Source organism: Microtus ochrogaster (assembly GCF_000317375.1).
Source record: "Microtus ochrogaster isolate Prairie Vole_2 chromosome 6 unlocalized genomic scaffold, MicOch1.0 chr6_random_2, whole genome shotgun sequence".
Taxonomy (NCBI): domain Eukaryota; kingdom Metazoa; phylum Chordata; class Mammalia; order Rodentia; family Cricetidae; genus Microtus; species Microtus ochrogaster.
Genome location: NW_004949095.1, coordinates 198233 through 212325, shown reverse-complemented (window position 1 = coordinate 212325; position 14093 = coordinate 198233). Strand labels below are relative to the sequence as shown.

The following is a 14093-nucleotide window of genomic DNA, read 5'->3' as shown; positions in this document are numbered from 1 at the left end:
TTAACTTTGGTATATGGTGTTTATCTAAAAAAGTGTCCATTTCCTTTACATTTTCCAGTTTTGTGGCATATAGGCTTTTGTAGTAAGATCTAATGATTCTCTGAATTTCCTCTGTGTCTGTGGTTATGTCTAATACATTTTTAATATAATAGCAAGTTTAGAATGCTTACTCATGTATTAAATGAAAATTATAAAAATGCAAAAGCAAGCATTACTATTTTTTCTGTTTATCTCCATATACTTTTACCAATTAATTTTATTTTTATTCATTTTCTCACATTTACTTATTTATAATCATTTTGGGCAGAACTTGTACCTTGCAAAATGTATCTTTTAAATTATTATTAATGGTTGTAGTAAGTATTCTTTTGAAGTGAAACTTTTTAATTTTTTTTAAAATTAATTTTATATTCCTAATACTTTATTAATACAGAAAAATCAGATATCATACAAGTCTAGTAAAATAATTTTTTCTTAGTGTTTAAACTAATAATTAAGAAATATAAGGGCAATACTGACTTTTTATTAGAATGATCTATTCTATGATTTGATATTTGATGAAGTACTACATTGCTAGAGAAGTCTTACCTCTACCGAGGCTGGGCGACTGCAAACTAAACAGACCAAGCCTCTGTCTCCTCTCATTTTATATACCCTCTAGAGCTGGGATTAAGGGTGTACGATTCCCTAGTACTGGGATTCATGGTGAGGGACCATTCCCTGGATTTGTTTCTGCATTTATCTTGTGTAGCCCAAAGTGGCCTTGGACTCACAGAGATCCATCTAACTCTGTCACCCAAATCCTGGGATTAAAGATGTCACAATAGCTGCCTGATCTGTAGTGGCTTTAGCTTTGCCTCTGGTCTTCAGGCAAGATTTATTTATCAAAATAATTAATATACCACTACAACTTTTCTTTTTCTGGGGAACTTTCCTTCAGTACTTAGGGGTGCTTCCTACTCTTTCACAGGACCAGAGTTCATTTGCCAACATTCACAAACAACTCTAGTTCCAGGAATCTGACTATTTTTTCTGGCCTCTTCTCTGTGGAGAAAGCAATTGTTGACTTTTTACATTAGATATACTTGTATATCTAAGTAATTGTATAAATATTAATGCACTCATATATACTACTTTGTTCCCTTTTTGAGAATAGTGTATCTTTGTCATGATACTCAAAATGATATTTGGGAGGAATTACAGGATATTATAGTTTATGGTTTTTCAGGAGTAAACTTCAGTTTGCCCATTCTATTACTGTCACTCTAAACCCTTAGCTGGTGTCTGTGGAGATGAGTCACTTAGTATTTGAATTTATTGTAAAGAAATTGTAGTGATTTTTCAAGTATAAAAGGATAATGTTAATGAAATGGTAACAGCTGAACTTATAAAAGCTTATTTTAAAGGAGGTTGGCATTGCTGTAGATAAGTCAGAAACTTTGGTCATTTTAAAACACTTTATTGATATGGGTTGAAATACGCACCATTTTGGGGAAGAAAACCGATGCAGTTGCCAGGTAGTTAAAAAGTAAATAGAAAATAAGGCATTCTTGTTTTGTTTTGTTTTGTTTTTTTCGAGACAGGGTTTCTCTGTGGCTTTGGAGCCTGTCCTGGAACTAGCTCTGTAGACAAGGCTGGTCTCAAACTCACAGAGATCCGCCTGCCTCTGCCTCCCAAGTGAAGGCATTCTTATAATTATTCTGTTTGAAAAAAATAATAAAATTCATCTCAGCCCTGAGAAGAAATATACACAAAGTCTTTCCCCTAGCTTAGGAACTATTTGCAATTGATACCTGCTGGAATGAGAAAATCAGTTTTCTCCAATGGAATCTGGCTGGGTATATCAATGCCCTGGAGTAGCTGACTAACAGTGTGTGTGTGTGGGTGTGGGGCGGGGCTTGTTTCATTGTTTCATTTTGCTATTTTTTTTATTTTACTGGTTTTTTGTTCATTTATATGTTTTAAATAATAAAAACAGTGCCTTAATGTTAAGAGATGGTCAATAATTAAAAATATGCAAAATGAGGCCAGTGATATGGCTTAATGGATAAAAGCACTTGCTGCACACACACACACAAATAATAAAATTTATTTTAGTTAAAATAACATGTTTTTTTCATATTTCCATTTGAGTAAAAAAACATTTTAGGGTTTTTTTTGGGGGGGGGGTTGTTTTTGCTTTTTGTCAAAAACCCTAAGTGGAGACTGGGGATGTAGCTCAGCTAGTCAAGTACTTTCCTAGAACAAGCATAACCCTATCTTTATGTTTGATCCTAGTACTATATAAACTTAGCATGGCGATGCCTGTTTGTAATTCCAGCACTGGGAAATAGAGACAAGAGGGTCAGAAGGTCAAGGTCATCCTCAGTTACACAGTAACTTAGAGGCCTACTTGTACTGCTTGAAACCCAGTCTCAAAACAAGAGATAACCTCTTTTGGTAAAACCTGAAACTTTGTCTTTAAAGAAACAGCACCTGTACAGGAGACATCTAAGGAAGAATCTACAAATTCTGGACTGTCCATTGTGCTTGAGCACATTATATGTGATTTTGAAAAATCTCTTGGAACAGCTTTATCTTCAATATTAGAAACAGAAATGAAAATTGCTTTTGGAAATCTTTGGATGGAGGTACATAGTTATATTAGTTGATATTTCTTTTTATTATTGATGAATGGTTATCTTAGAAGATATTTGTGTATGTTAAAACTTTACAGTAATCCTTATCACATTTTTCTAAGTTTTATAATAATTAAAAAATTTCAAATTGATTTTATATATTTATTTTGTTTTTTGTGTGTGCACACGTGTGTACACGTATACAGGTATGTGTTTGCCTTGGTGCTCCTGTAGAAGTCAGAATACAGCTTGGCAGGAATTGATTCTCTCCTGTCATGATTAAACCCAGGTTGTCAGACCTGGTGACAAGTTTCTTAATATGCTGAACCATTGCTGGCCTTGTAATAACTTTTTGATAATTATATGATGAACATTTCTTATAGGCTAGGTTTGTATAGTATTTATTTCACTTTGAACAGAGCAAAAGTTGATATATTAAGGAAAAAATGAGAAAGAAAAGGTACTCCAAGGGAAGATTCTGTATTTGTTTTAAATTAACTAATAGTTGTTGTGCATCTACTATGAATATTTGATACATTGACCTCATAGAGCTTAAATTGAATCCTTAAAGTTCTTGCACAAGGACTAGGATGTAGCTCAGTTAGTAGAATGTTTGCCTAGCAACCTAAGGCTGCAGGTTTTATTCCCAATGCCACATAAATCGTGTCTGATATACATGCCTATAGTCCTAGCACCTTAAGGTATATATAAGAGGATCAGGAAATTCAAGATTATCTTTGGCTATGTAGTGAGCTTGGGGTACAAGAGACCAAGCAAAATAAACAATATATAAATACTTTGCTCATTCAATTTGATTTGTTCAAAATGTATGACAAAAATGTCTGTATATTTGACTTTGTGTTTATGTGTGTTTCAAGACAGGGTTTCTCTGTGTAGCCTGGGCTGTCTAGTAACTTTCTATGTAGACCAGGTGGGCCTTGAACTCACAGCAGTCTGCCTGCCTTTGCCTCCCCATTGCTGGGATTAAAGGTATACGCCACCGTATCTCACTCTATATTTGACTTTTATGCCATGTAAATATGAGAGTAAAAATTGATCATAATAAGATATTTTGGGGGCTGGAGAGATGACTTAGCGTTTAGAGCATTGGCTGTTCTTCCAGAAGACCCATGTTCAATTCCCAACACCCACGTGGTAGCTCACAACCGTTTGTAACTACGGGGATCTGACACCTTCACACCAATTCACATAAAAATAAAGTTAAACAAGTTGTTTTTAAAAATTAAGGAATTTTTAATTTCTTTAGCTTAATGTCTTTCTTTTCTACAGTTAAATTTAGCAAGCATACTAAATTTCAATACTAAAACATCAAATTTAGCAAGCATACTTATAAAACTTAGTTTATTACTTTGGTTTAGTTTTTGGTTCTTTGAGACAACGTTTCTCTGTGTAACAGTCCTGGCTGCCCTGGAACTCACTTTGTAGTCCAGGCTGCCCATGACCTCACAGAGAACTACCAGTCTCTGTCTCAAAAGTGCTGAAAATAAAGGATTGCACCACCACTGCCCAGCTGTAAAAATTAGTTTAATACTTGTTTCAAATTCACATTTTTTGCTAAGAGAAATGTTATAACCCATTAGTTGTAGCTGATGCCTTTGTTCTAGCTATTCAACAAGATTCTAAAACTTGCCAGTGTGATATATTTGCTGTTATCCAAAAATAATGAAGAAGAATAAAAGATTTAGGAGGATTGTTATATATTGGATATTTCATAGAAGTATGAATGATTCAGAACTTTAATCCCAGCACTCGGGAGGCAGAGGCAGGCGGATCTCTGTGAGTTCGAGACCAGCCTGGTTTACAGAGCTAGTTCCAGGACAGGCTCCAAAACCACAGAGAAACCCTGTCTCGAAAAACCAAAAAAAAAAAAAGAAAAAGGCATTGATATCTTCCTAAACTGAGACCAATTATCTATAAATATGTTTTTGTAAGAGTGTAGCAAGTGACAGTTACATTTGATTATTTTTCATATAGATTTTTCCCTCTTCAGGTATGAAATATTTAGATTGTTTTGCTTATGGAAATGACCATATAGAAGAGAAGATTGAGGGACTGGAGTGGTGGCTCAGTGTTAAGAGCACTTGCTGTTCTTGCAGAGGACCCAGCCAGGTTCAGGTCCCAGCATCCACATGGCTACCCATAACCATTTGTAGCTACAATTCCAGGGGATCTGATGCTCTCTTCTGGCCGCTGTGGGGATCAGACACGCATGTGGTACATAGACATATATGTAGGAAACACTTATTCACATAAAATATAGCAAAAGCATTAATTTAAAAAACGAAAAAAATAGATTGAGGTACCATTCTGGTTAAAACTATACTACTTCTCTAACTAGAGTTTGCTTTTTTTAATAAAAGTTATGGAACTAAAGGTTAATAATATGAATTTTATAAAAATTAATCTGTAATAGACCTACCTCTTTAAAATTGTGATTAGCACCTCTTAATATAAAAATAGTGTGAATAGCTGTATTTTCATTAGGGATATGTATAAGTTCCTACATAGGTATGTTTAAATAACAGGTAAATAAACAGTAGATGATAATTTTGTAATACTTTCTAGGTGCTGTACTTGAAACCACCATGGACTCTAATAAATCTATTGCAGTGCTTTAAAAAACATTGGCTGGCTGTATTTGGATTAGTTATGGAAAATAATTTGCTGTTAACTATTGAGAGCCTATATGAAAATCTCTTGAAAGGTATGAATCTTTTTATTTTTTTCTTTCACAATAGTCTGTACAACTTTAAATCAATCTAATATGTTGGTATATGCTTGTAATCTTAGCATGTGGGAGGTGGAGGCAGGAAAATTAGAAGTTCAAGATAAACTGTTACTAGTGAGTGCAAGAGCAACCTACATGGGACCCTTTTTAAAAGCAGAAGGGGCAAAAAAAAAAGGATGGGGAAACGCTGAACCAAAATGGGCTGAAGAGATGACTGGGTAGGTGTGGTGGTTTGGAAGAAAGTGGTCCCCAAGGGAAGCTCCAGCCAGCCACACCCAGTGTCTCAGACCACTTCCTGTTGCCTGGGCAAGATACAGAACTCTCAACTACCTCTCTAACTCCATGTTTGCCTGCAGGCCACCATGTCGCACCATGATGGTAATAAATTAAACCTCTGAAACTATAAGCTGCCACCTCATTTAAATGGTTTCCTTTATAAGAGTTGCTATGGTCATGGTGTCTCTTTACAGCAATAGAAACCCTAAGTAAGACAGTAGGTAAAGTACTTGCTGCATAAACATAATGACCTCTGTTTAGAGCCCTAGAGCCCAGGAAAAACTGAGTGTAGCAGTGTGCTCTAATCCCAGTGCTTGGGAGATGGAGACAGGTGGATTTCAAGGACTTGCTGGCTAACTAATTCAGGTAGAGGTCCAGGATTGATGATAACTGAAAAAATAAGGTGGGGAGACAACCAAGGAATACTTGAAGATATCAACTTTAAAGTATGGGAGTGTTGCTGGGCGGTGGTAGCGCACACCTTGAATCCCAGCACTCAGGAGGCAGAGCCAGGCGGATCTCTGTGAGTTTGAGGCCAACCTGGTCTACAAGAGCTAGTTCCAGGACAGGCTCTAAAGCTACAGAGAAACCCTGTCTCTAAAAACAAAAATAAAACAAAACAAAAGTATGGGATTGTAGCTTAGTGAAAGAATACTTGTCTAGAGTGTATAACAACCTGGGTTCAATCCCCAGTCCTCTTGGAAAACCAAAAAAAAAAAAAAAAAAGAGAGAGAAATGAGTTTAAAGGCACAAAATCCAGGTAATAAAAAATAAGGAAGATTTACCAAAACCTACACAAATAATTATTGTAGCATTTGAACACACATTTTAATAGGAAGTTCTTTAGAAGTTAAGACCAAAAAAATAGAGGCATATTCTAGGTAGGTGTACATCACATACATCATGCTCTCTGCCTTGTTACTGAAGTGTAAAAGTGTAAAACTTGCAGGCCAGAGAGATGGCTCAGCAGGTAAAGACGCTTACTGCTGTTTTCCCAGAGAGGCCCAGACAAGGTTTATTTAGCGTAATACGAACCAATTTGGAACCTATCTCTAACCCTGCTGCAGTGAGGTAGAGAGGAGTTGTATGAACTCTGTGGGGTAGGCTTTTAAAGGTGTAACTATAAAGAGGCTTTTTGAAGCTGTTTTGGCACGGTGCAAGGTCTTTTGCTCTGTCCCATCCTGCTGTGTCAGCTGATTCTTTGTTCTTAGAGCAAGGCCACCCTGTTCCTGAGTCTGGCCATCTTTATAAGTCCGAACCAGGTGGCTGGCTGAGCTGAGCTGAGTGTCCTTATGTTTGGAATCTCCCAGATGGGAGGAGGAAGGAAAGTGCTGTCTTTCTGGGAACGTGAGGCTAGTCTGTGTTTTTAATTTTAAAACATTCTGTTAGGAAATTTCTTTTTATCCCTTTGAGAATAAGGGGTGAGGGTCCCACACTGCCACACCTACAAGTCTTTGATCACCATTCTCCACATGGTGAAATGAGAGAACTCAAAGCTGTCCTCTGACTTCCATGTGTGTCATGGTCATGATACACACATGCTCACTCACAAAAAATAAATGTAATAAATAATTTTTAAAAATGAAATGTCAACTTGCAGCAGTATAGAATCACCTTAGAGGAGAGCTTCTCATATAGATCAGATTATCATGTGATCAAATCTTTGGGGAATTAACTTAATTGTTAATTGACCTAGTCCACTGTGAGTAGCATCATTCCCTAGGCTGTTACTTGAACTGTGTAAAGGTAGGGAATGCTAGTTGAATATAGTGCAACAAGCAAACAAGGAAGGGTACATTTGTTTTTCTCTACTCCTATGATTGCGATTCTTTAAGTTCTTGCCATGCCATCCCTGCAGTAATGGACTGTAACCTGGAATAGTAAACTCAGTAAACCTATCCTGTGTTCCTTTGGTCAGTGTAATTTTTCAAAACAACAGAAAGGAAATTAGGACACAGTTCCTTATATATTATCTATGGTAAGTACTGAATAAATGTCGATTGTTAGAAGTTGCCAATTATTTGTTTCAGTTTTTTGTTTTATCAGACAGGGTCAAGTTGTCCTGTAACTTGTTAAATAGCCTAGGCTGCCCTTGAATGCCCATTTTCTTAGTTAGGAGGTTATTATTGCTATGACGAAACACCTTGACCAAAAGCAAATAGAGAGGAAAAGATTTATTTGGCTTAGACTTCCACATCATAGTTCATCATTGAAGGAAGTAAGGATAGGAACTTAAACAGGGCCAGAATCTGGAGACAGGAGCTGATGCAGAGGCCATGGATGGGTGTTGCTTATTACTGGCTTGATCCTGCTTTTGTAAAGGACCTAGACCCACCAGCCTAGGGGTGACCTCCTCCCACAATGGATTGGGCCCTCCCACATTGATCACTAATTAAGAAAATGCCCCAGGCTTTCCTACAGCCTGATCTTATGGAGACATTTTCTTAATTGAGGCTCCTTTCTCTGATGACTATAGCTTGTGACAAGTAGACACAAAACTACCCAGTACAACCATCGACCCAAGGGCTTGGATTACATGAGTGGGCCATCAGGCCTAGTTAGAAGCTAACATTTTTTTTTTAATTTGTTTGTTTTGTTTTTCTGAACTGGGGCTTCTCTATATAACTCTTTGACTGTTCTGGAACTCTCTCTATAGACCATGCTGGCCTTGAATGCAGAGATCCACTTGCCTCTGTGTTGCTGAGTGCTGGGATTAAAGGCGTGTACCACCATCTAATTTTTTTTTTAATTTATTTTCTAAGAGAACTTTTGTTTAATTTTGAAACATCATTTACTTTAACTTACTTTATGTGCATTGGTGTAAAGTTGTTAGATCTCTTGGCAATGTAGTTACAGACAGTTGTGAGCTGCCATGTGGGTGCTCAGAATTGAACCCGGAAAAGAACAGCCAAGAGCCATTTCTCCAGCCCCAAGAGAACTTTTTAAAACCCTGTCTCGAAAAACCAAAAAAAAAAAAAAAAAAAAAAAAAAGACACTTTTAGGGCATTTCTTTAATGGTAGAGGTTATTTTTCAAGATGCTAGGACAACCAACCAATTGGACATTAAAGCATATCTTTACCAGACACTTAATACCATTTTTTGTATTTTATTTTTAAATTATTTCATGTGTATGCATATTTTGTCTGTGTATGTCTATGCCACATGTGTGCTTGGTGAGAAAAGAGGCCAGCAGAGGGTCTCCTGTAGTTGGAGTCACAGTTTAGTTTTTCTTAGATTTAGGCAGTTCATCGATTCTACAATCTGTCCCACATGTAGCATCTTTTATTTCTTTCCCAGAGAAATTTGAACTAGTCATTGACTATAAAAAGAACTAAAAGTGTTCTTGTCAAGAAAAAATGTTGACTTGGTGTGGGAGGCAGGGTGTGGATAAAGTGAAGAATCTTTGCTATAAATATCCTACTAATTTAGAATTACTAAATATTGCTGGGTGTGGTGGCATATGCCTTTAATCCTAGTGCTTGAGTTCAAGGTCAGCCTGATCTAAGTTCCAGACCAGTCAGCATACATAGGGAGATCCTGTCTCAAAAAAAAAAAAATAAAAGAATTATTGAATTTATTAGTAAATTTATTTCTTTTAAAAAAGGATTTTATTTTTATCTTTTTTTTTTTTTTTTTTTTTTTGAGACAGAGTTTCTTTGTAGCTTTGGAGCCTGTCCTGGAAGTAGCTCTTGTAGACCAGGCTGGCCTAGGACTCACAAAGATCTGCCTGCCTCTGCCTCCTGAGTGCTGGGGTTAAAGGCATGCGCCAACGCCACCTGGCTATTTTTATCTTATATGGATGTTTTACCTGCATGTTTCTGTGTACTACATGCATGGAGACCAGAAGAAGCCAGCAAATCCCCTGGAACTGGAGTTAGGATTGTTGACAACCATATAAGTGCATTGAATCCAAGTCCTCTACAAGTACATGTAGTCTTAACAGCTCAACCATCTCTCCAGCCTTTGAAATATATATTTTTAAAATTTATTTGTTCCTTCAGAATCTCATAAGCAAGTTCTTGTGTAAGTGATACATAGGGATGCCTTATTCATTTTTAGCTCATTTTGTCAATAGAAAGCCATGCTCAATTTTAAATATAATAGTTTCTGTAGAAGAGGGTATTGCTCAATCAGTAAAGTGCTTCCACATACTCAAAAGGATCTAAGTCCCGGCCCCAGAACCCATGTCAAAAAGCCAGGTGCAGGAGTATGTATTTGTATACAAGGATAGGGAGGCGATGATATATAGGGATAGGAGGTGAGTACAGGTGGATCTCTGGGCTTGTGCACGCCAGTGAGGGATCTTATTTAAAAGCACCTATGAGAGGAATGCCTGAGGTTGTACTCTGCTTCCTTGTGCATGAACATGTACACACGGTCACACACCTGTGTGTGTGTGTGTGTGTGTGTGTGTGTGTGTGCGTGCACAGAGCCTCTGAAACCATGAACATTAAAACAGAAGCAAAGCAAATATTGCAGCGTGATGATTTCTGCCTTTGGAAGCAACTACTTAGCATTATATTTTAATGACAGAAAGATTTGTCTTTTCTCTCATTTTTTTTTATTTCATTTTCAAAAAAAAATTTTTTTTGTTTGTTTGTATGAGACAGACCCCCAATATAGCGATTTCCCTGCTTCTTGCTCTTGTGCACTGGAATTACAGGCATATACCACTATGCCTGTCTTCTTTCTAACTTTTTAAAACTTTGAAATGATTGTTATCAATAACTTCGGAATTAGTGGAAATATTCTTAGCCTCTTGAGAGAAAGTTATGGTAGATTATCTTAATTTAACTTACAGGAGGAAAATTATAGCTTTTTTTTCCTTATTGTTGTCCAAATTCTTTATTAGCTGAACTTTTGTTGTATGCAGAGAGATAACACATTATTTTCAATAAATCTTGTTTTACTTTTCACGTGATAGAATTTCAGGTAAGTTATTACATGATAGCTGTGCAGTCATGGTAGGAGTCACATCTGACTTATATGCTTGTCCCTTATATGACTCTTCCTTTATGATAGTCATCTGGATGTGAGACAGCTTCAACTTTGAACACATCATGCTTGGGCTTTTTGTCTGGTGATTAATTCCTTTTACTGAAGAATGTAATATCTCACTTTTCCTATCCTTTGAAGTTGGCTGTATTCAAGGAACTCCTAGAATCCGAAAACAGAATATCAGATTCAACATGAACACTTTGTCTATAAATAAATGTGTTCAGTTGTTGCTTTCTGTACCAGAGAGACATGCTAGTTGTGACATGTATGTGTAAATGTCTACTCTCTTTAAATTGCAAAATTAATACTTAGTGTTGCAAATGTTGTATGCTTATTCTCTCAATTTTTTTTTCTTAATTTTTTTCTTACCAGCTAATAATGCAGTAGATTTTAAAACAGTAAAATTCCTGCTTCAGGATTCTAAAAGTTTGTTACATGCCTTCAGTACAAGGTCAAATTATGATGGCATTCTTCCACAGACCTTTGCGCAAGTAAACAAACTACTTCAAGTACTTGCAGAGGTAAGATACCTATGGAGTAATGTTTAGAGTAGTTAATCATATATTTCAAATGTGGATTTAGTGGCCAACAATAAAAGGATATATTACCGTGACTTACCCTAGCATTCTAAAGGCATTGAGTAAATACTAAGTACATTAAAGTATAGACAAGTGTTATTACAGAGTATGGAACATCCATTTTCTATGGAAGGTATATCAGAATAGTTGAATTATTTGTTTTTCAAGATAGAATTTGTCTATATAGTTCACCGAGCTTCAAATGCATGATTTTTTTTTTTTTTAGTACTCTGTAGTATTGACATTATGGGTATATATCACTATAAACTTGGGATTTTATTTTCTTGTTGTTGAATTTTATATTATTTCATTTATGGACAAGAGAAAGCTGTGCACACACAAAAAAGAGGGGCTAGAGAGATGGCTTAGCAGTTAAGAGTTCTTAATGCTCTTGGAGAATATTCAGGTTCAGTTCTCTGTATTTACATGGTGGTTTACAACTATCCTTAACTCTACTTTCAAAGGTTCTGATACCATCTTCTGACCTCTTCTGGCACCAGGCATGCACACAGTACACATACATCAATGCAGACAAAACACTCATACACATAAAATAATTTAAACAATAACAAAATAAATTTTGAGATCTTTTTTTGAGACAGGGTCTCATGTAGCTCAGGCTAGCCTCAGATTTGCAATGTAGCCAAGGATAACCTTAATTTTTTGGTACTCTTGCCTTTATCTCCTGAGTACTGGGATTGTAGATGTGTACTATAATGTTCTGTTTATGTAGTGCTTGGGGAGCTAATCAACAGTGTCATGCATATTAGGCAAAGCTCTCCATCAGCTGAGATACATCCTGAACCCTAGAATATATTTTGCTAGACATTGTGTGGATAATTCATTAGATTTGATTCATGTCTCAAATATCTATCTATGTTTCTAACCTGAACAATAAATATATTATTTCCAAAATAAGGTTTCTTAATATAATAACTTGAGAAGTACACCTAATCTTAGTTATCAAGTATTGAAAACCAAGAAAAGAATTACTCATCTTCTATTTGCTTCTGGAAAGCTTCTGAGAAACTAGGATGAAACAGTTAACTAGTACCATTTTCAGCTATGTGTGTAAGAGGGGTGGAAGTAGGAAAAGACATCCTTGTTTTGTTACTTCCCAGATACCCCAAAATTTTGATCAATCACTATGCTAGAATAATTCAAATCAATTTTGTTGATTAGTTTTAGGTTTTACATGCTCAGGACTCTGACCTGTGGATTTTTTTTTTTTTTTGTTTCAGGATTTTTTTTCCTCTAGTTCTTTAAATTCTTTTTGAATCTTTACCCCCTTTTTTGTATTATGAGTACAGTAATAATTCTTGACTTAGAATTGCCATAAGAATGAACTATTACTGAAGAAATTAGTGCCTGGCCGATAGTAAGTGCTATATAAATGTTTATTTTTTTTTAAAAAAAATTTACTTGCATGATTGTATATACTCAGATTTAAGAGCCAGAGCAAAGGAGAAATAGGCAAATACTCAGTTTTAAACATTTATGGATATTAATGCAGTTATCTGGGTGGAGGTGTAGCTCTGAGTTCCAGCCCAGTATTGCCACAAAAATTAATTTCAGGAAAAAATATATAGGGCCATTATTTATATATAATAAGTTCATAATTTACTACAAACAGGAAAAATGAGAAGATCATCTCTTTTTGCTTTCTGCCCCAGCATGGTAATACCTCTGCATTTGGTGTAGGATCATAACTTTCTAGATTGCTGAGAGTCAAATCTCTTTTGCTTCTTACCATTTGAGTTATCTTGCATGATGTTTTTAATCTTTGTATTTCTGTTTCCTTCACTTCAAAGTCTGAATTGTTTCTGTTTCATAGGGTTTCAGTTCTGTGTCATAGTACTATGTAGTCACAAGGACTGAGTAAGCTAATATAAAAAAGAAACAAACAAAAACAACAACAACAGTTTAAAGCATAGAAATAGTATTAAGCTAACTTTGGAAATCATTCTTTTATTAACGTGGAAACTTAGCCCTAGGGAAATAGTGATTTTTTGTTTTATGTTGGTCAGCTACTCCTGGGCAGCCTTAAAATATGGCTAATAAACCCAGTGGAGAAAACTAATTTTGCCTTTGCAAGCAGGTATCAATTACAAATTGGTCAGGCACGAGAGCCTATGTCGATTTGACCCTCTCAGTGCTGGGACCCCATGTGGTTTGAACCCATGCAGGCCCTGTGTGTGTTGCTACAGTCTCTGAATTCATACGTGCTTCAGTACTGTTGTGTCTAGAAGACATTGTTTCCTTGGTGTCCTCTGTCACCTCTGGCTCCTACAGTCTTTCCATCTCTTCTTCCACATAGACTCCTGAGCCTTGATGACATCCCATTTAGGACTGAGTAAGTCTCTCAATCTCTGCACATTGTCCAGTTGTGGGTCTCTTTGTTAGTTCCCATCTACTTCAAGAAGAAGCTTCTCTGATGAAGGTTGAACTATGTGTATAGCAATATGTCATTAGACATTATTTTATCGCTATGTTCCTTTTGTAAATAATAGTATTAGGTTTTCCCTAGGTGCACAGTCTATCTAGTCTCAGGTTCTTGACCACTTAGTAGCATCAGATTTCATCTTATGGAGTGGCCTTAATTCCAACCAGAAAGTGGTTGGGTATTCCTATAACACTTGTGTTACTGTTGCACACGTATATCTTGTAGGTCGGTTAACTTTGTAGGCCACGGGGTTTGTTGCTGGGAAATATTCTCCTCTGGTAGCGTGTAGTGTATCTTCCAGTACCATGAACAGTCAGTTGTAGTGAAGGCTGTAGTTAGGCATCAGCTCAACTTCTTTATGTTACATGGCATGTGTAAATGATGTCTTCAGCAATATGGTCTTACTGCACTGTCAGATTGCAGAGAGTAA

The 14093-nt window shown here is 36.3% G+C and overlaps 1 protein-coding gene across 3 annotated transcripts in view; it reads left to right on the top strand.

Moving 5' to 3' along the window:
- The window catches only part of Swt1 (SWT1, RNA endoribonuclease homolog), an 85165-nt gene that overhangs the window by 43456 nt on the left and 27616 nt on the right, over positions 1 to 14093 (top strand). For all 3 annotated transcript variants that reach the window (XM_026787627.1, XM_013352480.2, XM_026787626.1), the window contains exons 13-15: positions 2467 to 2630; positions 5205 to 5343; positions 11015 to 11163. In XM_026787627.1, coding sequence (XP_026643428.1) covers positions 2467 to 2630; positions 5205 to 5343; positions 11015 to 11163 — 452 coding nt within the window. The remainder of the gene's footprint in view (positions 1 to 2466; positions 2631 to 5204; positions 5344 to 11014; positions 11164 to 14093) is intronic.